Below are 27,807 nucleotides of genomic sequence, written 5' to 3'. Positions count from 1 at the left end.
TGATGCAGGCATTAAAGAAATAATCCAGGTTCTCATTAACAACCACCAAGTGCTCTGATAGATGTTCAATCAACAAAGCCAACTCAGTTCTTAACTCAGAACTTAAAAAGAGTGATGTAGAACGACAGGAGATGTTTGGCTGCGAGCAAGAAAGCTTTTTATAACTGCAGCAATGTCTGTGGGAGACAATCAGCACACGTGTGGGACACAGGCTCATCCAATTCTGGACGAGAAAACCTTGTGGCTGCATCCCACTTGTGTTACCTCACAAGCCTGCACAAAGTAACAGCAGGAAAGGACTAGGAAAGAAATAGGCTTTTGCAGTTTGGTGTTTTTCCCCTGTTGCAAGAGCTACAGCATTCCTCCATATTTAAAAACGCTTCAGTATGGAACTTTTTACATATATTTTGATCCAGAAAAATGTGTCACAATCTATCTCACACAGCCCTAATTATGGCAACTTGTGTGAAATCAATCTAATAAACCACGTTTTGTCAAAAGAAAAATCACGTTATAATTATCATGCGTAGTTAAAGGAAAGGTTTAACAATTTGTTGGAAAATGACACAGAGAAAGGGGGGATTCAAAGCAAGTTCTCTAAAGTCTCCAGAAAAAAATACTATCAAGACATATGCATTAAAATCCGAATTTTGTTTGGCTTTGTGCTTCTAGTGCAAACTCTCTTACTGGACCATACCTTGATCTTGCATACTCCACAGAAATATTTACTTGTATATCAAAGGTATTTTGTCTTTTTACACAGAAAATACTTGCATTTCAGAAGTGTAAACACAATTATAATGAACGAAAGACAAGAAGACAATACATTTCTGAATTAAAAGGGGCTAAATCCACACCAATTAACACAGCAGAATGTCTTCTAGTCATTCTTTTGTGTAGATTTATTCTCTGATGTAGAGGATTACTCATTATAGTGCATGAAGCAATGCATTAAACCTTTGCAGAGCCTTTACAGTGTCATATTCAGCTTTTTACGTTTCCATTGGATGTTATCAAGAGACCTCCTTTATGATTTGCTGGTCAGTCTCAATGCATCTGATCATACAAAGGCAGTGACAACCAAAACAGAGGACTGCCCATTATTTGAGATTAAAGAGCAGAATAATTGAAAAAGAAAGTCTGACCCAGTCACCTGTACTTTACACACATAAAGCAGAAAGTAGGGAGTAGAGTTGAGTTGATTAGTCAGATAATAATTTAAATGGAAATTCACTAATTTATAGCCTGAACTTTACTTCAAAAACACAACTCAAATTCTTAACTATTTGAACAATTTCTATTCAAGAAAAGAACAGTCTTACTGGTATACTTTCATCAGGATATCTAAACAGGAAACATAGCAGGTATGCTTTTCCCCTCATTTTGAAAAGCTGTGAGTGATAGTAAATTAGACTCTATTATTTTCCATGGCTGGGTTGCAGTCAGAATGTGAAAATTATAAACAGTGTAATTATCTCAAAAAGCAATCTTAGAGCCATTGAGCTGTATTGCAACTTGCTAATTTGAGAAGGCATGAAACCAGGATCACAAACTTGGCCCTGCAGTGCCAAGCACAGCAACACCTGGGCTGCATCCTCAGTGCTGGGAACCTACCCAGGGAACACTCTTGTGATGGAAGAATCAGAGGAACCACAGGGAGCCAACACAGTCAGTACACATGGCAAGGGAAGGGTTCTGGACTCAAAGAAGCCACCAAGAAAAGAACTCCCAGACATTACCCCAACCTGCTCTGCTGAGTTTGGCATCAGAAGGCATCACAGAACAGACTGTTCAGAAACGAGCCACAGAGCAATTAGCTCGTAGATCCTGATGCCTTCAGTGCCAGCTGCACACACAACTGCTCAGAGTTGCAAAAGTCTTTGGATGACCACTGCAGGGTACAGAGAAATTTCGAGGTGACTCCTTAAATTCCAATTCCAATACTTCTTGGATCAGCTGTGATAGAGACAGGGGTCAGTATTGTCCATTTATACCTGTTCAGAGCATTCTCCCAGTCCATGCATATGTGCTTCCTTCCAGGGCAGTCAGGGCAAAACACACGGACCACCAACATTTTGGCCTAAACTACAGCTGCGGTGTCCAAGCCACTTGGACCCAGAATTAGTGGAATACTCCTGGAGACCAAAGGAAATATTGTAGGTCCCTTGGGCTTTTAAATGTTTGCACAGTTAGGTAGCTGTCAAGTAGGACAGTGTTGATGCAATTTTGGAGTCAGAATCCTGTGTCTATTTGAGTATTTATGCCTTCCATACTTCTAGGTACTTACAGGGCTAATGTTACCTACACTAAGATACCACTAAAGCATACACTACCAGCCTAGTTCTTTCACGTTGCAGCTTGAACTGGGCTACTTGAAACACACTTAGTGAAATAAAATTTCACTGTGCAAAGAAATCTAAATTAGACTTTAGGTAGCAGGCACAAAATAAGGACCCTGCTTATTGTCATTATAAGAGCTACAAAGAAGATCAAGAAATTCCAAACACTCATTACTTGAGGTTACTGTGGACTTTCATAATAGAGCAGACAAGCTAAGCTGAGTACTTCTGTTCTACAGAAGTTACTAGTAAGTGGATCAGTTCACTGGAAGAGCCCTCACACCTGCAGTTTTGCAGAATTAAGCTGTAATAGATGTGATTAGAAATATTTCTGATAAAGCAAATTTTCCACTGCAAAAAATAAACAGAATGGTAGAAGACATTTAAGGACAGTGCAACAAAGCGGGCAGGAGTTCAACAGTTTAAACTGACTGGATGCCCTGAGAGCTTCAGCATCCAAATCTTGATTCCTTGCTAGTGTCTGGCTTACTTAACAGAAATTCTGTTGGGTTTGGGAGCTGCACCTCCTTGCAATGTCATTTCAATTCATAAGCTGAATTTTGGTTTGTTTAGGCTTGGTTTTATTAACTTTTTTTTTTTTTTTTTTTAAGAGGAGTAGACAGCATAGTAGATAGAAATGAGGGAAACACTTCTGACCATTGTCTACTAACCATAATGCATATGTAGTGGTAACAAGCTACATAACAAAGTCCTTCCATATACATGTAGGCATAGAAATGAGAGGTACATGCAAGGAAAGTTGACAAGTTGGGGAAGTTTTAGAACATGATTAAACTGCAATGTATTTGAATTTTCTCTCCATTAGGTAACTCTTCAGAACTATTTTAATTCATTTTAGTGGTAACACCTCTGTCATTAAAATAAAGAAAAATCTATCCCTTTTTTTGCAAATTTTTTAGAAGAGGAGCCCAACACAAAGTAAATTCAGAACAGTAAGAAAAGGAGCTGTTTGACTCTAAGTCATACATGAACCCCAATGGGTCAGAACCATCTCAGTTATCAAGGACAAGGAATTGAAAGCATTTAGGTTTCCTAGGTTAACTCCTAGGAACTTCCAACTTTATGATGAGTGAATGAAATAAAATTGTAATAAAGCATTTTAAGACACGAATAGCAATTCTCATCTCTCTAAAACACCTTGTGGAATTTGTTTCAGACTTCCTGAAGATAAGTTAGTCTACCATCAGGTCACATATGGAAAATACCAGACTTACTACATTTTTACAAAAGTCTACGTATCAGTTTTGAAATAATGAGAAGGCAATATCTCTGTAATAAAACAGTATTGATATTTATAAGCTAATGATGATATTATCTGTACTTAAATTAGCTGTCATTGCTTATGAATGTTGTGAAAGGTTTATACAATATTCCAGCTGCTTTCCATCACAGTGTTCAAAATGGCAAAGAGGATTATGAGAGATGCTGTTAGGTAACCTCAAATCAGAACAAATACTGAAATAAGAAGGAGATATATGTTGGAACAGAACCAAATAATTGAGAATAATTTCACTTGCTACATACTTTCAGATGCCAGTTGCCTCATGTGCACATAAGCAGTCTTCCTTCAAAGGCTGCTTTGCATTAGTAATACAAAATTTACTGTACAAAGCAACCAAATAAAGTTACGGAAAAACTTAATTGATGGAAAAACATTATCTGGAATCTGACAGCTTTAAAATCACAAAATTCTGTAAACAGAAAGAAGAAAGTGACACAAATAAACTAAAATTCCACTATATAAACAGTGGAACTAATGTGGAATTGAATGTCATCCAAAAATTACTCTCAAGTTAAAAATCTGTATTTATGTTTAATGAAGTAATATAAAAAGCTTCAGCAAAGCTGAGACAGTGGGATTTTTTTCTGTTTTACCACTAGTGAAACTATTTCACAGAATGCACATGGAGCCAGCAAGCTTCCAGCTCCCCCTTACAAAACAAAGTAAGTGATAACCTAGCAGACTTCAATTTCAAGCTTTCTATCTTTGTTCTGATGTTTAGTCCTTGCATACCCCCAAGATCCATTATACTCATATGAAAACTTACAAAGTCACAAATCCTAATCTTTTTAATGTAAATAAGTAGATTCATATGAGATCACACTTTTTCTACACCATCTACTTTTAACATCAAGAAGAAGGCAATAACACCAGATTTTGTCCCTTAAATATTCCTTTTCATTAGTGAAATAACATACCTTGTAGATTTGAAGAGTGACACTCAGCTCCAGGACACTTATATTTAGTTCCCAGAAAAAATAATAGTGTAAACATACAGAAAGTAACTAATAAAAAAATCTACACAAGAAAACTCTAAAGGAAGCTTTGTGATCAATCTTAGGTAAGGCAGTCAAAATATCACAGGAGTTCCTTAAAGGAGCAAAATTTAAAGCAGGTAAAATAAGGATGCCTCATGAAAATGTAATGTTTTCACATTTAATGATTTTCTTTATGTATTTTGTTTCAACAAGTCTCTATTTTTATCCCTCACCTTAGTAAAAAACTGTTTATTTAGTTTGAGACATTCTTTATAATTGAAATCAACACGGTTCATGGCAAAAAAAGATTTTAGACCTGAGTGACGGTTTATTTCAAATGCACATGATGTTACAATCAAACTGCAGATATGTCTACTGCTGTGACTTATTCAGCGAACTATTTCTGCTTCAATGAAGCAAAGAATGTGTTTATTTCCTGGAACATGTAGAGGCTAGTTTCCCAAGCTCCACATGGAGCAGTATCCCTCCCCCATCCTGTCGTCCCCCCCCCCCAGCTTCCCATGCTCCTTGATCTATGCCATGAAGACAAGCAGAAATAGTCCTGGAGAAGGAAGAACTAATTTGGCTGGACAAGCTGTGCAATTTTTCATGGTGTAAAAAATGAGTATTTTTATAAATGTAACAGTGTGGTTACTAGAGGGGGAAAAAAAGGACAGGTCTATTCTTTTGGTGGCCGTTTGGCTGCAAAATACTCTCTTATGCCTAGGTGTTAATTTTCTCATTTCCTTGACTCTCACAATTTATTCCAAATTACCTGTTTGAACAGCCAAATTCTACACTGAATTTGCACACAAAAGGGGAACACCACTTATTTTAGATTGATACAGAGAGGAACAGTAATGTGGAAGTTCTAGGAACTATTTTGGTAATACATCTCAAAAAAGTTCCATGTCATAGGCTCTTCTGCTTAGTAGAAAACCTGTCCAAAAACTAAAGAATTCTTGTGACTGGGGCTTTTCTGCATTTTGAGTTGAACAATACAAATGGAACCACTTGTAAGAATAGCTGACATAACAATTGTCTTGCTTTGACTTTAATCTGCCACCTTCTTATGGCTGAAAGAAGAGAAGTATGGTTTCTAATGGTGGGGTTTTTTTTGTTTATTTGCTAAGACAGACTAGCTGAAAACATAATGGTTGTTCTAAGAAAGCAATGGTATCTTCAGAGAACCTGCTCATTACCTGAACCATTCCCACATTTCTCCTTAACTTATGGCACCACAAGTGTTTTGAGGTCAACGAGCTCATCAGATTTAAAAATAACTTCAAGAAGGGAGTTATTTTAATTCTTTTTCTCTCACTTACAGATTCATAATCTAGCTTTCTGAGCAGCTTCAGTAAGAGTTTAAGTATAACTATGGGGAAAGCACAACAGTGGCCTGAGCAAACAGGAGAGTGAACTCTTCAAATGTAAATTGGTCCTAAGAAACAAGAATCACTGAACCGGTATCACCATGACTGTTTCAACACTTTTAGACAGTGTATATCACCTTCTATTTCAGAATTTACATCTTTGATAAATTCTAATTCCACTCTAATTCCCAGTTCAAAGAATTCATATTCTGTCATTCAGATGAGGAAAAAAGTCTTCAGGTGGGAAAAATGTCTTCAGTTTACAAAGTGAGCATAAATCACAATTTAAAAAACATGCTTTAATTTCTAATGTTTAGATGCTGACCCTATACATAAGATTGGTATTTACAGTTTATTTACCTGAACTAATTAAAATATAACTATATCATTGTGTATTTAATTTTCTGACATTTTAAAAACACACATAAGTCATTGTGTCCCCCTTTAAAGTTTGCACAAAGGTGATAGCAATTCTCCTAGCCTCTAATACTCTCTTTACTTGTTCATTATAGAATCCTTTCAACTTTGCCTCTAGCAATTCACAAACTCATTTTTTCATGAGTAAATATTTAAACCAGATCTGCTTTAAAATGTCTACAGAAAGGAGATAAAAGCAAGTATTTAGATTTATAGCTAACTGGGTAATAATCAACTGCTACTAGAAAGAATTTGATCCATGTCTCAGCTTTAACATGCAGTCCAGGTAGGGGGCTGTGAGCCTTTGTGCCCTTATGGTAATGTTCTTAAGCAAACAAAAGATTGCCACACACCTTGGAGGACAATTAATTCATTGAAACAGGACATTTAAACTTTTCCTTTTCATCTATAACGTAAGAGCTAGCTGCACTAATATTTGACTTTCTGTTTCAGTGGAAAGAGAAGGATAAGAAAGGCAGAGAATGAGAACTTAGTTCTCTGATCATTGAGAGGTTGTCCCACACACTTAATGGTCTGTCTCCATTTACCTTCAAGTAATGCAGTCTTAACTATCAAAATATATCCATTATTGAAATAGATTAACATAAACATAGCTAACATTTTCAGCATTACATGGAAAATGTTCCAGAGACCATTATTTATGCATCCTTACAGAATCATATTTTTTACTTGGACTTAAATTTCCCTCTGTTTGATGCTAAGTAAAACTCAAAGTTACTTCAGTTCATTTAGCTACTGCTGTAGGAAAAACTTCCTAGGCTGCTTGAGGAAGGCAGGTACACTTTCTAAAACTGAGGCAGCTGCTGCTAGAACCTGAAGAACCAACACACAAATTCTGAATAAAAGCCTTCTGAAAACCACAGTGACATATGGCAACCGTACTTCATAGTAGGATTTCTGTTATTTAGGATTTTAATGGGCAGTTAGTATGCAAATAACAAAACATTTTCATGACTTCAGACCTTTTATTATTGCTTCTGTAAAAGCTAGAAGTAATTCCCAATTCTCACAACTTTGCTGTTACCGCTTCTGCTACTTAGTCAAAGGTGTTGTGCCAGCTACGAGAGTAGACAAAAAGAAGGCTCTAATCTGGATTTACCACTGCAGCTTGTGCCAGAGAAAATGCTCTTTTCCATGGGGTTGCCTGTTGTCCACTTAAAATGAGTAATAGCTTCCTAATGGCTCAATTTAGGATCCAAGCTTAGGCTCAATTACAAAAGCCAAATCACTAGAAACTAAACAATCTGAGTTATTTCAGAAGGCTTGGCAACTGTTCTTTCATCACCTTTCCAAAATAATAATATGTGACTTTGAAAAATATGAAATACACAATCACTAATTACAGACAAAGCTGAATGATAAGGGAGAAAATTTCTTCTTCCCTTCTTCGATTATTCTAGGGAACAGAACTCATGTTTGAAGAGCATACTTTCTTGGACGGGAACAAACAAGAAAAGAGAAAAAGTCACATAAAATGAATTTACAAGTTAGAGATCCTCCATTAGAATAACATTGTTGCACTTTACATTTCATTAACTTTTTTTTTGCAGATAAAAGACGAGTAAAAACGGATGAAGGGGATAATACTGAATTTGACCACTTGAAGGAATTAAAATACATGCATGTATGAAATTGTCTGTGTTCATACTCTGTCTAGAAATACCTTCTGCAACTTACTGAATTTGAGTGATTTACTTCAGTAAGTGGAGATCAGCATTTCATTCTTGGCATCAAACCCAACACTGTTTGATATGAAGAACATTCTTTCTAAACACTCTAAGATACTGTCTAGACTACAAGAAGAGTTAAACATTTTTGAGTTTACTTTCTAGGCTTATGTTATACATGGGCATGAGTTACTGCTGCAAACATTAGAACTTATTTGACTTATTCTCTGATTTACCGGCTTTGAATGTTGCAGTCTTCGAAAGTAAGAGTTTTTATAAATGTAGAAAATGTTTGAACATCTGGTTTTATAAGTTTATTACCCAAAAGGCACTAAAACTAAAATGGAAACAAAAAAAAGAAAGTTTGGTTTATTTGAAAAAAGACTATCTAAGCAATACATGAAATGCTGAAGAAGAAGGATTATTCGACGGAAATTAATACAATATAAAAATATTGAAAAGTATGGGTTTAATGCACAATAGTATACTTCTGGTTCTATTTTAATTTTACACAATTAAAAAAAAAAAGAAAGGATATTTATAAGAAACAGTGTGTATTTATTAAAGTAGCAGAAAATATTTCAGGAACCTGACAATTCTTTCTATAAGCAAATGTTTCTGTTTAAACTAGGGGAAAAACTCTTAAAACATAACTTCCCAGTGACAGAAACAAACAAGTAAACCCAAGATTTTCCCCATAATTCTCTTGACTCGTATGTACTTTTCATTGTATAAAATAGACAGCAATAAACACAAAAAGAATAGTTCACTCTTTTCATTGAATTAAAAACATGATGTGATGTAGACTACCAACAGTCTTGGTAGAAGCAGCAACAAGGTTTCTGCTACAAAATAAAGAAGTTCTCTCCTTTAGAAGAGATTCTAATTCTCTCATTGGCAAACAAATAGAGAAACCAATTACTTATTTACTTTTAACAGTATACAGGAAAATAAAGTTATTATCTATATCGTTCTCTCTCCCTGTAACCATAGTATAAAAGTTATTTTTAAAGGTATCAACAAATACCTTTTTAGGTGTCAGGAAAAGATACTACCCTACCTGACAGTTGGCAGAGGGTCTAGGAAGATTGCCTTCTTTTGACATTAACACAGAAATTAAAAGTTTATGAGACAAGATCAGAAGTGGAGTCAAGAATCCCTGACCATGTGTTGTAACAGGAACGTTTATCTGCAAGGGACTGGCTATTTGTGGGAACTTCTCAATGATAGTACTGGACCTGCTGAAATGAACAAAATCATTTACTGACAAAAAAAAAAAAAAGTTTTAAAAAGAGTTTGTAACTCTGTTTTTTTTTTTTTTTTGGCCGGTTTTAAAGTTAAAAGAGAAAACACTCTAAAGGAAAACCAGCACTTACAGTGAGGCTCATAGGGGGGAGGAGGATCACCACAAGGAACACATTCCATGTCTTGAAAGCCTCCAAGCTTAGTCTTCCTATAAAATCTAGAAGATAGAAAAATGTGCAAAAATAGTTAATCAAAACCAGTTATTATTACTCACAAAATTAATCAGGTGTTTTAACAAAATCATCTATAATTGCAAGTTTTGACAATCTGTGTCTCAATGCAAACAATCAGGAAAAAGAAGAAAATAAAAGTAAACAAAAGTACAGTAGCTATTACTTAATAGTACAAGACAGGTCTAAAATAAAGTGAGGAAAACTTCTAGATCTGTTAGTCCAAATGCACAGTCCCTATAATCTTAAATTCACAGAAGAAATAAACAGGTCTGGAGATTTCAGACAGAAATCAATTTCCCATTTTCCACACAGATCACAACATACATGGCACGCATTAAGAACTTATCTTATGCAAGCTTAGTTACATGTCTAAAAAATAAAAGTGAAGTGGTTGATCTATATATTACAAGGTAATTATCACCTCTAAAAATATATAACAGGCTGGATATCAGTGACATTTTATTTAAAGACCCTTTAAGAACTTTATTACTGAGGTTATGTTTGAAGAGTGTACTGACTACAGTGACTGGCAAAACCCTACATTCCCAGTCAGGGATCAAGAGTAGCACAAAAGAAAAAACCAGAACTTCAGAATGCTGTGTTTCAAATTTTAATGTATGACATCCTCTAAAGAACTTACCTACAGCTGCTAATCAAGTAGGTCTGTCTGTCTTTCAACCATTCATTAGGACTAAGACAGAATCAGCAGCAGTGGCCTGTTCAAGATGAGTACATGAACTGTTTTCTGTAGCAGTAGTGGCACATCAAATAAAAGGTACTAACTCTACTGATGTAATATTCTTAATACTGCAAATGCCATTAAAGTATGAAGTTTTTATCAGCTAAAGCAAACAGCTTTCCAACTGCTCAAGAAATTAATGCCTTAATGTGAACAGAAACAGATCCATAGGCTGCAAGACTTAAGGGGTCACTGTGATCATTCACTCTGAACAAAATGTGTTAATATTTGTTTTTAGCTGACATGCTCACTGTAGTGTTTTGAAGCTGAACAATGGAGAATGGCATGTTAGAAACCCACGCAAAACAGAAATAAGTAAGACTGCTGAGAGGTAAAACATCAGCTAAATTATTTGGTTAGGTAGCTGTATCCTCCATTCACTTGGGCAGCATCTAAACTGAAGGACAGGTATGAGTGGTGGTGTGTCCTACAGTCCTGCTGCCCAAAACATTCAGAGCAGATGTCCCATGACTACCCTTGCCACGGCCACGACTCCCTCCCTCCTCCTGTTTCCAGCTTTGCTGCCAGAAAACTCAGGTTGTGGAAGCAGCTCTCATTTTAAAACATACTCAACACACCTATCTAGGATGCATTCTAGACCAGAATATTGAGAAGCATTCCCAGGTCCTCCAGTTTAGCTTTACCCTTAATTCATGTCCTAATGTGGCTTCTTTTTCATTCCATTCTCATCTTCAAAAATTCAGCTTATATTGTTTACAGAAGAAGAAAATCATCTCCCTGCTGGCAGCCAAGTAAGCTTTACAATACATATATATATGCCATAAGAGCACAAATCAATTCACCACATAGCTGCAAGCAGTATCAAAAGTGGTTGTGAGTAACATCTATAATGCCTGGGGCTGCACCTTCTTGTACAATGACTTAAGCTAAGATTAGTTACCTAACCTTTACTAAGTGTTTCTAAATGAAGAGATTTCACCTCTGGCTTGAGAAGGAATAATGAAAGAAACTTCAACAGTGTTCAGATATTTGACAGTTGGTATTAAAAAACAAAAAAAACAGCTGAAATATAGATACTAAACAAGTGCATGAAGTTTTAAGCGTATCTGAAAATACACTCTGAAAATACCAAGGCTGTTACAATTGCAAATCAGTTCTCATACACTACTCCTATTAGTTAAATTACCAGTTAAAAAAAGCAATAAAAATATCTTTTTACAAATTCATGGCAGGTGTTTATAATATTGGAACTTGGAAGCAATGTAAAGAACAGCCTTTTAAAGACGTTAAGATTTAATACTACAAACATAAAATTAGCAACAGACGTTTGGGATGACAGGACAAAAAACTAGGAACTGCTTTTGATTTATAAAAGCAGTTTCAGCAAACAATTCTTTCAGATTCATTTATGATTCTCAGCCAGGATCATGCTTTATGAATTTTTAAAGAAGGAAAGGTGAAGGAAATTTCAGACAGTAAACCACAGCCACTGGTTTTGACCTAAGAATATACGTGCATGAGAATTACTAGGCATTGACCCAAGGCGGGGGAAAAAATGCAAGCAAATCATGTGATCATTTTTGAAGAAGGTATCTGTGTATGTTTCCAAATGTTTAATTCTTGATAACAGTGAACTAAGTCACCAGTAACACTGTTTGAGGTATTTTGCTCAGGTGCTGTACAAACAATACTCTCATAGACCAAGTAGATAATTATAAAACCATTTTTGTAGGTACTCACTATAGCAATTCAGAAATTATGTGCTCAGATAATACAGTAAGGCCAAGATTAGAACATAGGACCTTCATGCATACACAAAGGGTACCAACATTTATCCAGAAAACATGGACAAGCAATTCTACTGTAAATTAGGCTAGAATTTGTTCAAGTCTCATCTTCAGAAGTGGTCTTACCCTGGTAGACAGTCCCCACACAGTGCATTGCTGGTGGCAGAGCAGTTGGCCTTCTGAAACCGGTTAACCAATGCACAATCCAGACACGGCTTGCACTTCTGAAAGCCCCAGTCTTCCTTGAATCTGTTTGGCCTGCATGTCATGCACTGTGCATCCTCCCCATATCCAAAGCCGCATTCCTGTAGGGATTAACAAGCAATAGCGAGCTATTCAGTCACTGAAAGCGTGAACAAGAAGAAAATGCTGGGATAAAATGAAGACCTAGTGTAATTATTACTGAGAGCAGGTCTTTCTTGAGACAAAAGCCATCCTTTCAGCAAGTTCAAATGTGTCTTCCACTGCTAATAATCTCCCTTACTTCTATAAGTAATACTTAGTCATCCACTTTATTCATGAAACCACTGTGTATTTGAATGATAAAGGGCTTCAAGGACTCCCACAGTTTCATTATTACTAGCTTATGGTAGAATTATTGAGCTGTCTGTTTTTTAATTAGGTCAGTCATGTGAAAGCGAAGAAACTGGGACAAGTGAAGTATAAAGGCACTTACTCAGTTACAAAAACAGCAAAGAAGCACTTTGATATTAAGGTTCATAGCTAAGGTGAACAAAGTTAATTGCTGAAGAGAGTGCACTGATCTTCAAAAGCTTAGGACTTCTGTTACCAAATAAACCAGAGCTGGTTAATGACCATCAGCTAGGCATGAAATGTCGTTTCAGCCACTAAGAATCTGAAAAACTCAAGCCACTACAGTTCCAACAGTTTGAGAACTGTTGGAAAAGTTTAACAGATTTGCAGATCACAGGGAGGCACAATATTTTACTATACACACAATATTGTTCTGGTTGCTTATTTCTGCCAGATTTAGCGGTTTAAAGGCATTATTTCCATTCATTTGCAAAGGGACACCTAATACAATGGGCAAGCTGCAAAGAAAAGCACCAAGCCATGTGTAATAGTTTGGGGACTGAATCCTATGAACCGATTACCAAGAACTATCAATCAACTTCTTAGGGGTTATCAAGTTACTGGGAGATGCTATTCCCTCCTATCATCCAAATATCCTATCAATTTTGTTCAGTACTTTGAGGTTCGATTTGATGCATTAGAGACACACCACAGAATTGCAAGGGGAATACAACAAATTGCCAGAAAGAACTTAATAGGAAAGACAAAATGTGGGGACCTTTTCTCCAGTATGTATTTTCAGTGGAAGAATAGGGCATCTTCCCAGTGGGAAAGCTGCAGGAAATCTTCAGCTGGGGCAACTTCAGAGAAGGTTTCCACCAGTTTGATATATTATAAACATGCATGATGCACGTGTTTGATGCATATAAACAACTTTTTCCAAAGTCACCAACCTAACCAAATAAAAAAGCTTTTAAACTTTAGAAACACGCTCAGATTCTCCAAGATCCAACACACTTGGATTCTCCAAGGCTTTGTGCTGAGAGAGCATTTATGGGACAAGCTCTGTGATCAAACTGGCCAATATGCATTTTATAGTGCCTCTAATCTGCAATGATAACGTGAAAATAAACAACTTCAGACGCATTTTACGGGACACTCTAAGAATTTTAAATTTTCCTTTATGTTAAGAATAAACTCTCCTCTGAAGAGCAAGCCCTCAAGTATGCAGAAAATGAACAATTTATGAAAGCATCTACAAAAATAGTCTTCTTCCTCTGTCTCTAGATCCACAGACTTCAACAATAATTTTTGGTTTGTTTTGCTTTCTTCTAGCTGAAATGTAGTTTATTACTACTGAGTATTTTTCACATCAAGGAGCAGACAAGCAAATTTTATTTCAAGTTGACAAGTTTCTACTAGGAATCTATGCCAAAGTCATGTCAGTTGTAGCTGTAGCTTCCTGTGTTAATTTTTACACTCCATTTCATTTCTGTAATTGTAAGACTGTATACAAAGCTACATGATTACCACCAGAGACTGGAACCAGACTAACTTGTGTTAGATTTTGCTCTCCCTAAGTCTAAATAAACTTTTTTCATTTAATATCATTAATCTTTAACATACTCTGTCTAAATACCTACTCTTTCTAGTTAGCTTATCCAAATAGCAGTGTTATGGAATATATTATTACAACTCAGTTAAACCATATATATTTGGATCTTTTGATAAATCACTTAGAATCAGTCCCTCCCAAGTCCTATCAAACTTTCAAATATAAGTCTTGAATTAACTTAATTATAAGTTTTCCTTTCCAGACTACCTTTGAAGCTTTGGATCAAAAAAACAAGCAAGAAATAAAAGCTAGAATTAAATGCCCTCACTCACGGGCCCTAACTACCAAAGCTGAGTAAGTTCTTTCTAGATCAGATCTGCTTTGCTATGGCTGGATGTATGGATACATCCTAGTGATCCTTTGCATTGTGGAATGGTTTACTTTAAAGCTATAAAAATGGTGGATGCAATATAAAGAAATCTTCTGCCCGAGGAATTTACAGTCTCCCATCTTTTCAAAGAAGACTTCTAAGCCCTTGCCAGGAATTCCGCAGATACCAGTTCATAACAACTAAAACTTTGTGTATGTGCTTTTTATGTTCACATAATATTTCAGGTAGTTAACTGCCTGGCAGGTGCAAATAAATATTTAAGCTTTCAAACCAGGCAGAACTTCAAACAGATCTGTACTCATAATTAACCACATTCCCCAAACTGAAGGATATGATTTAGATGATGGATTCGAGCTCTTTGAAATCTTGGACTTCATAATTTAGCAGTCCAGCAAAGATACAAACAATTGACTGTTCATCTTTTATCAGTACATGTGCAAAACTGATGTGCACCAGTTTTCCCACTGTTCTATTTACAAAGCTGTCGAGTTATATGGCTGATGAGAATTGAATAGTTCCCAACTCCTCCTCACCCTTTCCATCCTCCCTTTCTCAACTTTAAAAGAGAGATCATCTCCTGTAGCATTTGACCTTAGGATTGCAGAAAAGAGAAATAAAATTTGTAATACCAATTAGCTAGATTTCAAAAAAGCATTCTTTCATTTTTGTGCCATATTAAAAAAAGAGCACAAATATATGCTGTCTTTATTTTTGCTGTTGTGAAGCTTTCTGTGAAGAACACTTAGCACACTCCTCCCTTTCCACCTTCTCTTTTCAATGAAAGAAAATTTTCTCTCTCAAAAGATACACAGTACAAGCCATAAAAACTGAATTCAAGCTAGTTAAAAAGACTCTTCAAAGTTCAAATGCACTTCAATTTTCTTGATACAGCTTTCACCATGACAGTAATGTGCCATCTCTTTAACTTATGTGTCTCCAGAACAGCTCTGTTCAGAAGTGTTTCACTGAGGTATCAAGAGGGGTGACTGGTCAAGGCTGCCCAGGAATCTGTAGCAAACTAGTTAACCAAACTCATTATTTTGTTCTAGCTAAAAATATTAAATGCACAGAATAATGCAGACACCTCTTCAAGAACTACCAGGCGACTGTTAAAATTTTCTTTCACTATGTACTACCCAAACACTGATCCAGACAGAACAACCATAAGTCTAGCAGACTATAAGGGTACCGGAGTTAAGTGGCATGGTTTTTCCCTAAAAGTTGAATCCAACGCAGACAGTAAATGAACAGTAAATTAGATTTTAAACATTATTTCAATTAAAATAACCTCAAATTTCATTTAAAAAAATGCTTTCAGGCATCATTAAGATATAATCTGCAAGTACATTTTAGAATTGTTTCTAGTCGCACTGATTACTCACTACCTATGTAAGTCCCTAGACAACACAGCCAGAGCAGTTCCATTTATGCCATGATGATTACAAGAATACTTGGGTATTCTCAAGAAAAAGTCTTCCAGGCATTAAGACACTTTTAATTGGTGTCGGGTCATGTAACAGGTTGTGGCACTACACTGGTGCTGGGAAATGGAAGTTTTTCCTAATACCTTTGAGTACAGGGCCTTGTTAAACAGTTTTAGCTTCCTTAAAGCACCTCAGGCTGTGTGTCAGCCTCATCTAGAATCCAAAATGAGCTGGATCTATCAGCAGAAGTCTCTGAGCAGGACAGGCTGCAAACATCAGACTTAGCTGCTGTGTCAAAGTGCACAGCTAGGGTCAGAAAAGTTTCATTCCCAGTGCAGATGATTTGACATGCCTACATGCAGCTGCTCCTGTTTCCAGAAACATGTTGGCCTCTCCTGAGCTGAGATCTGGCAGGCTTCCTCTCTTGCTTTGGAAAGCTGAGTGACTGCTGAACACGGCAGCAGCTGCTCTCGGTGGCTTCACTGTGACAACACATCAGCACAGCACTTTGATGTTCTTGTGTGGGGACTGTCACATCCAGGAATAGCTTCAAACAGTACCTGCCTGCTTAATTCACAATTCCTTTTTCTGACACAACATGCAGGTCTCCTCTTTCCTCATCATATACCTCTGGTACAAGGAAGCAAGCTGTGATACACAGCCCCACCTCAGCAACCATCAGGCTGCCTCTCTGTAAGCAGCTGTCTCTTGGTGACAGTATTTATCATGGCTTACTTGATGGCAGTGCTGGTTTTAGGCACTCTCTCTTTCAGCTCTTGGTAATTCCTCTCTTCCTATTCCTTCACCTTGTCATTCCTTTCTATTCCTTCCTTGTCATATATTGTCCTCAGTGCAGTGGCTTGGCTGAGAACTTTAAAAATATGATGGTGAAAGGACTGGAAGGACTTTCATTTCCATATTTAAACATTTTTAAGAAAAAGGCTGAAACACAAACTACATCATGTTTGGTTTTGGTTTTTTTTCCTGCATTAATTGTGATTTGTATAAATTTTCATAATATATAAGGTTTGGTTTATTTCAGAAACATATATAAGATAGGATGAAAGGCTGTTACTATCAAGCCAAAACAATGACTATTCGGGCACTGGCAAACTGAAGCCACCTAAAGAATGAAAGATACTAAATGATTTGAGCTTAACTACATGATGCTTTGCTATCTACTAAATGAATGAGAAATGCAATAATGCTGAGCCACATGAAGCAAACACTTCCTTCTGAAACAACACAACCATTTCAGTCTCCCACCCAGAAGAAAGCACTGATTAACAAAAAAAAAAAAACAAAAAACCTAACAAAACCCCCAAACAAAAATCCCCAAAAAACAACCTGAAACAAAGACTGCACACACTGAAAACTAAGCTAATACAGTGATTCAAAGGCTTCACAAACATTACCAAGGACACATGTTTATGAGAAGAAAAGGCCATACAGAGATTTTTTTTAAATTAACAAATAGAAGCAAAAAAACAAGGGAAGCAGCTTTCACTCTCTTCCCCATCAATTCTATTGATACAATAACAAAGCTTCCTTTCTTCTGGCAATATGGCAATATGTTAAAAGTACTTAATAAAAATACAGTTAACATAAGACATCAATGGATTTGAGCTCTAAGCTAACGTAACATTGCAGTGTTGTTGTCAGAACAGTATATAGGCAATCAGGAAAAGCTGAGGGTGGTACTATTTTCTTACTTTAAGGAAGAAAAAATTACTTTGAAAACATTTTTGAAAAAGAGAGCCCCATTAAACTATGACAGTGAAAGCTGAAAAGAATGGTGTAGATTCAGAATTAGATACATGAATAAGGTTGTGGTTTTTGCTGCTTTTACTTTGTTTTATGCTATCAGGGGTTTCTGAAGTTGTTTACCTGTACAGGAAGGTCAATGCAATAGACTGAGCACTGGTTTGCAACCAAAATTAAAACACTCACCATGGAATCACAGAACAGCTAGGTTAGAAGGACCCTTGAAAGAAAATCTGATTCAAACTTTCATGGGTCAGAGACCTGAGCTGATCTGAGATGATCTAGCACCCTGTCCAGCTGCATCCTAAAACAATTCCCAGTGATGGGGATTCTAGGGAGATTGATTCACTGAAACAATGTTCTCACTGTAAAAAATAAATTCTCCTGGTACAATCACTCTTCTCCTGCCCATCACCCTTTGTCTTGTCCATATGGTGCCTTGTGAAGAGAAAGCTTCTGTTCCATTCTACAGCCTCTGACTACTCTGTTCTACCAAAAAAGTTCCTGCATTACCATGGGCAAGTTGATTCATGTTAGTGTCTTGTATAAATTGAGAAAGGGCAGCAGCATTTCCCTAATTTAAAAAAGTGAAATGCTCATATAGTATAGCAACAAAGATATATATATCTAACTGAAATTGTAAATAATAGTTGTAAAAATAAGTATATACACACACATATATATATGTGCACTCTGTACATTGGGTTTTTGCCCAGTGTTTCTGTAAAGTCAGTCATGAAAAGAAAGAAAACTACATATTTAGGTTGTAACTGAGATAAAGTAATTTCTCATACACAAGATGATAAAAGCTGGGCTTTTGCATTCACCAACACCGGTTGATGTGTTTCGTTAGAAACAAAGAAAGAAACTTGTCTGTCAATTGCTTAAAACACTCAGAGGGAACTGAACCAAAAACCCCACCACTAACATTGTATTTTACTATACACTTAGACACAATCATGCTCACATATCCAGCAGTATATCTAGTTTTATCCATGAACACTAAATATTTAATAGCAAAACTGACACATTATTCAGTGCTAAGAAACTGTAATTAAACTATAGCACTATTATATCATTGCTTTCCCATATGTAAAAAACCAATCAAACAAAACTTCTCCTGGGCTGCAAATTACTTCAAGTATATCATTAAATGCCTCTTCCCTTTGCATTCTGACCTTTGACTTCACACATTTGTTGCTTCAAGCTGTAGTTCCACATGAATACTTTAAACCACATTTCAGTTACAGCCACAGCATCACATCCTTCTCTATGATTCACAGAAAATGGTACCTCTATTTATGGAGGAAATGATGATTGCACTCATTTAGGTTTGAGCAAAATCTGTTATTTCATTTCTAGTATAGAAGAAAAAATATTTTTGAAAGTCTATTACTGTCTGTGAGAAGTAATTGCTTACATAGTGAAATGAATCAAGCATTCATATTTTCAAAACCATAAAACTAGTCCTAATAATCAGGACTATCAGACTGTAAACAAAAATAGGTGAAGCAAAACCATAACTTGAATAGTGTACTATTGCAAACTATAACTTTGCTGTTCTAGTTTAGTGTTTCTTTATTGAATTGAATGCAATTACTGAGGGCCTTAGTTTTATAGCTTTTGGGTTTTATTTGCCAGCTAGATAAGTATATTTTCTGACTATATAAATGCACATAGTACTGGCCCACTGTTATAAAGTGCCATATTTACAAGTGCCTTTATAAATTAAAACACTCCTTAGAAGCTAATTTAAGGCCAATCTGAAAAAATCCAAACTAAACCACATCCATGTCGTAAGTCATGTCCAAATCTCTGCTTTAACAGCATTGCTTGTATAAGTAAACCTTAACTAATGCTGCCCAACATACAAAGGGACTCCCACTAGTGTGAAACTAAATATTTCTGTTAACACACTGAACACTCACCACGGGGGGTCAAGAGATAGAGAAAATGTGTCACTCAATTTCAGTAAATCCCTTCAAATCACACACAAGCCACAATACTTAACTTGTGCTTTTTTTTTCAGAGCTGAACATAATAGGAACTGCAGAGCCATAAACTGAAAGCTTCTTTTCCCCCCTGCAGTTTGAACACACATACACACCAAACTTCATAATGGCTTATGTTAAAAATTTTTCAAAAGAAACATTTGAAATTCCCCTAAATGCCCTAAATTCCACCTTCACCATCCTTTTTACACTATCAGTAGAAGTACAAGGCAGAGTTTGCCCTTCTGCATGCAAAGGCCATGCTCTTTTTGGCCTCACCTCTCAGGTAGGGATCTGACTGCAGTTATGTCAGGGTCACAGCTTCACACTCCAGCAATGGACAAGATGTGGGTTTAGAGCTGGATGCTGAAGAAAGGGTTTTACAATTGCATGAATTTGGATAGGTCTACTCACCCTTCCTGACACCACCCTGCACTCTTTTTTGCCTTTACCATCCTCATGTCTCTGGCAGGACGCTCTTGCTCCCTCAAGACATCCAGTCTCCCAAGACACATAACTCATTTTGTTCTCTTTCCCCTCCAGTATTGAGTTAGTGAATCCCAACATTTCCCTGCCTCCTCCTTCTTCCACTCTATCCCTGCTCATGCACAGCACCTACTTTCTCTGAACTGAAAACAACTAAGATGCCCCTCATGACTTGCATTCAGACTTGGAATATTGTTAAAAATTTTGCCAAGTGAATTTTCTACTGAATCCCAGCCCATAATCCCAGCCAGCATTCATCTCCACTGATTCATTTCCACTGTCCTAAAAACCTAGTAATTAAGAAACTTTTATGGGGATTTTCTTTTGGAAGAGACGCAATTGTTATAAAAGCAAAATATAATTACATAAGATTCATAATAGTATTTCTTTCTCCATGATATTAACAGGAACTTCTTATGTGCATTCTAAATATTACCAAGTATTTTTCTGGCCTCAACTTTTTCAATTACTTTTCATGGCATGAAGATAAAAATTAGGTTTATATCATTTTTAATGAATTATAAAACAAAGAAATTGAACCTGACTTGAATCTGGCTTCCTAAAGTGCCCTAACCACAGACCTAGTGAAAACACAACAATGGCCTAGCTCCCTTCTGTTCTCAGGAAATATATTTGCTCTCATTTGAATCTTATTCTGCATTTATATACTGATGACCTTTTTTATTATAAACCATTCCGTTAAGACAAGAAGTCATATACAAAATATTTAAACTTTGTCTCCTAAAATCCAGGACTGATTGTGAATGTCAATATTGTAAAAATTAAGCCCCTCCACGTCAGCAATCTGTACCCATCACTGGTTTGAAATTAATTTTTCACATTGTCTTCTACAGAGTAAGGTTATTCAGTCTTAATTCCTTGTAGTTTTTCCCCCCTCTTTGTAGTTTCTTCCCTCCTTTGTTGCACTAACTCACCTCTAAAACAATAATTTGAGAGCCCATCCAGATGGTAGTGCCTAATTTATTAGTGGCATCATCATTTTCTGAACTGAGCATTTTATATAAAATGAAACAGATAGCACTGTTCTTGAAAAACAGTAAATATTTTCATGTAAGTACAGATATCCATTATTTTAGATCATATACATAAGTGCACTTAGCAGAAATAAAGTAAATTCAAGAAATAATGATTCCCTTACTTTTGAGAGTTCCATTCCAGGCCCACATTGTTTGCAGAGGATACAGTTTCCAGTCTGGTCCCTAAATTCTTGTTCTCTGCAGTCTCCAGTCTCACAAATTACCTTACTCAGCTAAAATACACAAACGAACAACAAAACCAAAAAAAGGGTAAATTCATCAAAATAAGTCTGAGAAATAAGCTCATGCTTTTATCTTAAAAACAACCTTCTGGATTATTAATTACCCTTATTTCTACAGCAAGCCAGAGTTCAGTACACTGAGCAGGCTGTGCTACATTCTGCCCACAAACTGAACACTCCAAACACTTCAACCATGGATGCAGCTCATTGGAGTAAGAGATGGCCACCTCTGAAGTGATGCAGAATCACCTCCACAGCACTATATTCAGCTATATTTTCTGTCCTAGTCCACTCTTTTGTCCATGAAGAGGCTCACACAAGGTAAAATTTTGTAATTGTGTGTGAGGAGCTGCCAAAAATTATATCAACCAGTGGGCCAAGCTTAAGCTCAAATCAATAAAATGTGTAAGCAATGGCCTGTGTGCAGTATCTAAAGACCTTTGGTGTTAGCTGTAATGTGTAAAACAAAAGACACAGTTTCTGTGTTTGGTACAATTTTTTCAACATGGGGGAAAAATATTAATCTTTAACTTACCAAACATGCTAGTAAAATGACAAGCACCTTCACTTTATCATCTCCTTGTAATCCTTCAGCATCCATTTCTTGCAATTAAACCTTTCTCCCTAGAAAAATATAAAGGAAAAAAAAGGAAAAAATCATTATATTTACATTGTTTAAATTGCAGAAGTCACATATCCATGGTACTTCATGACACTTGGCATGTCAAAATACAATCTGTCAATGCCTTTAGCATTTTCAGATGGATTCCTGGAAGCTGCTAAACAACAAACACATGCTTTAAAAATCATATGGCTTTTGAAGACAAGACAATAAACACAAAGTTTCTATAATTTAAATCTTAAAAGAAGAGATGGCTATCAGTCTAAATTAGAGAACAACATTTATTAATCTAGCATCCCTAACATACATTTCTTGCTTGTTAAACACTCAGCTTAGTACATGATCAACAGACAAAAATAAATTTCTTCAAACAGGCCATGTAGGTTTTATTATTTTAGAGTAGACACTGACAAATGAAAGGATGGAACCCAAACCAAAAGGAAAATAACAGGAAAACATTAAGAACAGTTGCAAAATTATTTTCAATATGGAACTACTACAAGCATAATATGCTTTCAAAAACATACAACCAGAATGAACATAGACTATGATTAACACACAGGTCCACATTTTACTGCATGAATACCCCAATTAATGAATTCTAACCAATAAAAAGAATGCATACTTGAGTGTCACTATTGATATTTTTAAAGATAAGCTATATTTTGAACTGTAAAAAAGTCAAAAGTCTACTAGAAAGAACAGAGCAGCTAAAGATGTGTCAGACAGCACTCCATGGAAAAGCCAAAGTGACATTTTATGGTTATTTCTCACTTAGTGATGGTAATGGCCAATGACAATTACCAGATTAAGTGCATGTCAACATGGGTAAAAAAGAAGACACAGTCTCAAGGAATATGAATACATACAGATATAGTATTTGACATAAGTTTCTTTTTTAAGTCTGAGGGGAAAAAATTAAGGCAAGAAACATTAAATGAAAAAATCTCAGAAATAGTTCTGGATGACCAAAACACAGCTTCATGTAAAAAGTACTGTGGAACAACTAGAAAAATGGAAAATGAGAGTAAACGAATTTTAGAAGTTTTGAAATCATAAGAAGCCAACAATTCTAATGCTGAAAATAGGCATGTAATTTCTAGTAATAGCAAAGGGCAAACAGTGGACAAAGACAGTAAAAACACTTAAGGGAACTCAGAAATGTCAAGAAACGTTTATCTTCTGCTTTTTGAAACATACAAAATGAGCAAATACACACACCATACATTCTATCTTCTGGCCAAAAGGTAACTGAATACCTTCTAAGTAAAACCAGATTAGATAAGAGATTAATTGTGAGACTTTGCACCTCAGTAACCTTGAAATAAGTGTCAAGAAAGTCTTAATTTTCATCTTGTTCAATTTTGCTGTTCATTTCTTTTGAATTCCTTCCTTGAATGCTACAGAAATTCAAGAGTAATACATGAAGAAATTTAAAAATAACTAAGCATCTTAATACAATAAACAACTCTATGCTGCATTACAGAAAAGCAATCCTGGAAAACAAGCCTGACTTCACTTGATTCAGAGCAGACAAGACAAAAAAAGTCTAAGAGTTAAATGAAATAAACTGATTAAATATTGATTCAAAGAATCATGCTGAAATTAATGGGATTTGAGAGAACAATCCCCATTAACTTGGATTTCATGTAATATTGTTTAGTGGAAAAAATAAATATTTCATGTGCTTTCTTAATTGCTATAGGAGTTTAAACTTTACAGAAGTGTTCAAGGGAAATAAAGTCGTAAATATAATTTAATCTCTTAGATTTGAATGTTAAGTAAATACTCCAAGTCATATATATTCCTTAAAAATTAAAAAATAGCTAAATCAAGTAAAATTCTAATGTGATTATGACCATCTATAGAATACTACCAAAACTTCAAAACCAAGACTCTTCCTAAGGTTAGAAGTAAGTTATTTTAAGTTTCAATATTTACTTTTGCTTCTGAAAATAGATGTGTAACATATCAAAAAGAAACTGAAGAGTGTAATAATTGTATACTTTTGTGTCAAGTTTCACATAGAATTTCCAATGCAAAACATAGCAGTGAGCTGTACTAAGCCTAATGGTCTAAAATATGGAGCTCTAACATATTCTAAGAAGTCAATTTTTTTCTGTGGAAGTCACCTGAAGCATGGAAAAAATAAAAAAAAATTAAGAACATCCCAATTAACTGCCCTGCAGACTAATTATTTGCAATAGGAACAAATTAGCTTAATGTAATTCAGGTATATTAACCCTATATATTTTCTCCAATATGCAATAACTTGAAGATTTAATATTGTTAAAAAATCAGTATATATACAACTTATCAAAATCAATACTGAAACAAAGCTAATTACATATTTTCATCTTTTAGTATTCTGGAGTCACAATTGGAATAAAAATCGAATGCCAGTACAGAACAAAAAGCAGTATTAAAAATCCAGCTGGTCATGCTGACATCTTGCATTTCAGTTTTGAAATTGCCCTATCTATTATAAGATGATCTTCTTACAGCAAGTACCTCAAAGACTTTTAGAACATAAAAAGCACACAGTAAACCATCCTGTGCCACAATACATTTTGTTCATTTAGGTGTGAAATTTGATTGCAGCTGTGAAATATTCTCTATTTAAAAGAAAATCTACTGATTTTATAATAGTCTCATCAAGTCTAATCACCAGGAGTTCCTCAACTCAGAGTAAATTTTCAAAATCAATTGTTTTATAACTGGCATCAAACTATCAAAGACTTCTGCAACTTATCCTACACTTAACTAAGGTTCAGTTTTTTGACTGATCCTAACAAGTTTCATGAGATCTTATGGCTTTAGGCCTAGGATATGAGATATCTTCTATATAATAAGTCTTCTATAATCAACAAAGATTCCAAAAGAAGCTTGCAGGTCTATGGACCTTAAATTTCAGAGCACTTCAGTAGCACCAAAACACATGTAAGTAATTTCAGCAGACTTGTATGAATGCCTGTGATACTCTATCATGCCATCATTGTGCCCACTGTCACTACTCCTACCAAAACAACACCAAAGACTCCATACAGACTAACATGTGAGGAAGAAATGAGCAAGTGTACAAGAAATAACCATTGTTAAGAGGACAAATAAGATGTTTCTTTCATGACAACGTTTTGATAAAAATAATTGAAAGGCACCTTAATGGTTAGGGCACACTAATAACTCATTGTATTGAATCCAAGTCCCAAAGGAGAGATAACTGTGTCAGCTGCACGTTTCCTGTTTCAATTTCCAGTTTGGTCAAAAGTCCTGCTTAAAAAGCAGAGACTGCAGCACTTTATAATAGGTTGCCATTGGGCAAATTTCTTCTCTCATATCAAGTGGCATTATACTGATGCCTGCTGGACACCAGCCGTTCACCTCATTCTTTCAAGTAAGAAGTTATTAGAAGATTTTGCTCTGAAACATGTGTGAGTAAACAGAGGTTCCATACCTTTAAAGACTATTTGCTCTTGTCCAGATACTGATATTTAAAATGCCAAGTTCAGTTATACTCAATTTTATTAGAAGAAAGAAACCTGTGGACAGAGTTTTTTGAGGTCACTAAATAATTCCAAATACATCTTACTAGGTTAGCAGTAATATGCTTGCCTAAAATACTCAGGGAAAAGCAATCATTACTGGTAATGTACTGAACTCAGGATAGAGAGCTTGAATTAGGAAATGTGGTTGCATAATTTTAAGGTCATTTGGGCCCCACTATGCATAAGCATAAAGAGGGTAATATAAAAAAATAAATTAGAAACATGGTGGAAGTAAGAACTTCCAGCCTTTTAGGACTCTAGAATCCAATGCAATCTAAAATTTATTCTTACATTTACCAGCTTGCTTGAATAGTACTCATTTTATTTCAAAGTCCATGTCCGAAAAATATTTTTTTTCTCTCCAAAAAACTTAAATTTCCACCGTGAAAGACACACCGTCTCAAGAATCAAAGCAGCATGACTAAATTATGGCTCACTGGCAGGTTTCTCAGACACGGAAGCATCAAAACTTTGAAATCAATATCATCCACCTTCTAAGGGAAACTTTAGAAATGGTGAAGAGTCCCAACTTCACATTCACTTAACTTGAAGTTGTGAATTCCCAGTTAATTCACAACCAGGTCTTAGAAATTTCCCATATTTGATTTGATAACTTGACGACCACTTTTCACCCGCTCTATAACACTGGCAGAGTACTCTGAGAAGTCCAGGGTAGGGAAGAGGGATGGAAATATAATCATCTTATCTTGCCAACAGAGGTCTCTGGTATCCAACAAACAGGGTCTCAGCTCCTTTCTAACCACCTACTTCCCACCCGCAGCTGTCAACTGCTCGCAATAAAACAAGGAGTGGCAGATGGCTTCAGCAGAGTCAGCGCCCCAGGGGCAAGAAACAAGAGAAGGGAAAGTGCTCACTGCTGCTGCAATGACAAAGACAAAGAGAGGGAGCAACTTAGGGACAAGAACTTCCACTACAGCACTGCACATTGTTAATTCTGTCTCACAGGTCTAGAGCACCTTCCCTTTACACCCTGCCCACAACCCTTGTAGTCTTCCCCTTTGTGAAGTAAATGAGGTCTTGTCTGACCACATTCACTCCAACTTTTCCGAGGAAGGTGGGGGGAAAAACTCCATAATGTCAGCTAGGGCACATTCATCACATTAAATAACACATTGAAAAGATCTGTATACATGAAATTGTACGACATTAGGCAGCTATGTAGTTATTTCTAATTTTGTAAAGACAAAGGTAGCAGATTAAAGTTAGAACCTTTCTGGTGATCAAAAACACTTAGATGTCTTTAGGGGCTGAGGGAGATGAGAAGATACGGCCACGACACAGCTAGGGAATACTTGTGGTCCTTCTGAGTACCGCAGGCTTCAAGCTACGTTAACTGAAGTACTTGTCTTTACAGGAATAATGGTGATAAAGCAGTTTATCATTTGTGTTCTTCAACATACCCTGCTTATCATTAACTAGACATTAGAGTGAAATATTGTAACAAAGGTGCAATGTGGCAACGTTTTTCCTATACATAAACAAAGCATTTTGGAGGATCAGAGCCTGTGATTCACACAGGAACTCCCACTCTCACCAAAGTTGATGAGCCTACTCGTACAACAACAAAACTCTGGTAAAAAAAAAAATTGCTCCTTCTGCTTAATACATCTCACCCATCTCAAATTCTAGGAGAATCTAGGTTTGCTAGATGAGAACTCAGTGTCAAGACGCACTTGTACTTTTGTACTCAGATATGTGAATAAGTAATACAATGAGAATGCCAGTGCTATATTCATACTTCATTTACGCCAAAATATACTAATAGTTCTTTTTTAAAGTAGTTTTTAAGGATCATGAATTATAAAGCATTAGGCTCGGTAATATAGTTAATGCACCTTGCAATGGTGCAATGCCAATATGCTATCCAGCCAGCCTTGAGCAATTTTAGATGGCATGCAATGTCTTAAAAATCACAGACATGAGTTACTTTCATTCACGCTATTCTTTTTTATTACGACTGCAAGTTGTTGAAAGTGAGAAAAAGTGATTTATTACCTCCTTAACTGACATTTTAAGCATCTTACTAGTAAACTAATAAAGAAGCTTACTTCTAGGTCTAAAAGAAACAAGCAAAAAAACCCCAACAAACCAACCAACCAACCAAAAACAACAACAAAAAATAACCTACCCAAA

General features: G+C 35.9%; 1 protein-coding gene across 4 annotated transcripts in view; it reads right to left on the bottom strand.

Annotated features, from left to right (window-relative positions):
• TNFRSF19 (TNF receptor superfamily member 19) overlaps window positions 1-27,807 on the bottom strand; it is a 56,705-nt gene that overhangs the window by 22,684 nt on the left and 6,214 nt on the right. For 3 of the 4 annotated variants that reach the window (XM_014879681.2, XM_088159495.1, XM_014879688.2), the window contains 4 exons: window positions 22,022-22,110; window positions 21,367-21,477; window positions 12,189-12,367; window positions 9,474-9,559 (listed from right to left, as the gene is read on the bottom strand). In XM_014879681.2, the coding sequence (XP_014735167.1) occupies window positions 9,474-9,559; window positions 12,189-12,367; window positions 21,367-21,477; window positions 22,022-22,087 (442 nt within the window). In that variant the 5' untranslated portion in view covers window positions 22,088-22,110. Of the gene's footprint in view, window positions 1-9,473; window positions 9,560-12,188; window positions 12,368-21,366; window positions 21,478-22,021; window positions 22,111-25,562; window positions 25,667-27,807 lie in introns of those variants that run through there. The other variant, XM_088159496.1, reaches the window with a different exon arrangement.

The sequence above is a fragment of the Sturnus vulgaris genome, chromosome 2 (assembly GCF_052056855.1).
Source record: "Sturnus vulgaris isolate bStuVul1 chromosome 2, bStuVul1.hap1, whole genome shotgun sequence".
Lineage (NCBI taxonomy): Eukaryota > Metazoa > Chordata > Aves > Passeriformes > Sturnidae > Sturnus > Sturnus vulgaris.
The sequence above is the reverse complement of the archived record's forward strand: the minus strand, read 5'-3'. Positions and strand labels throughout refer to the sequence as shown.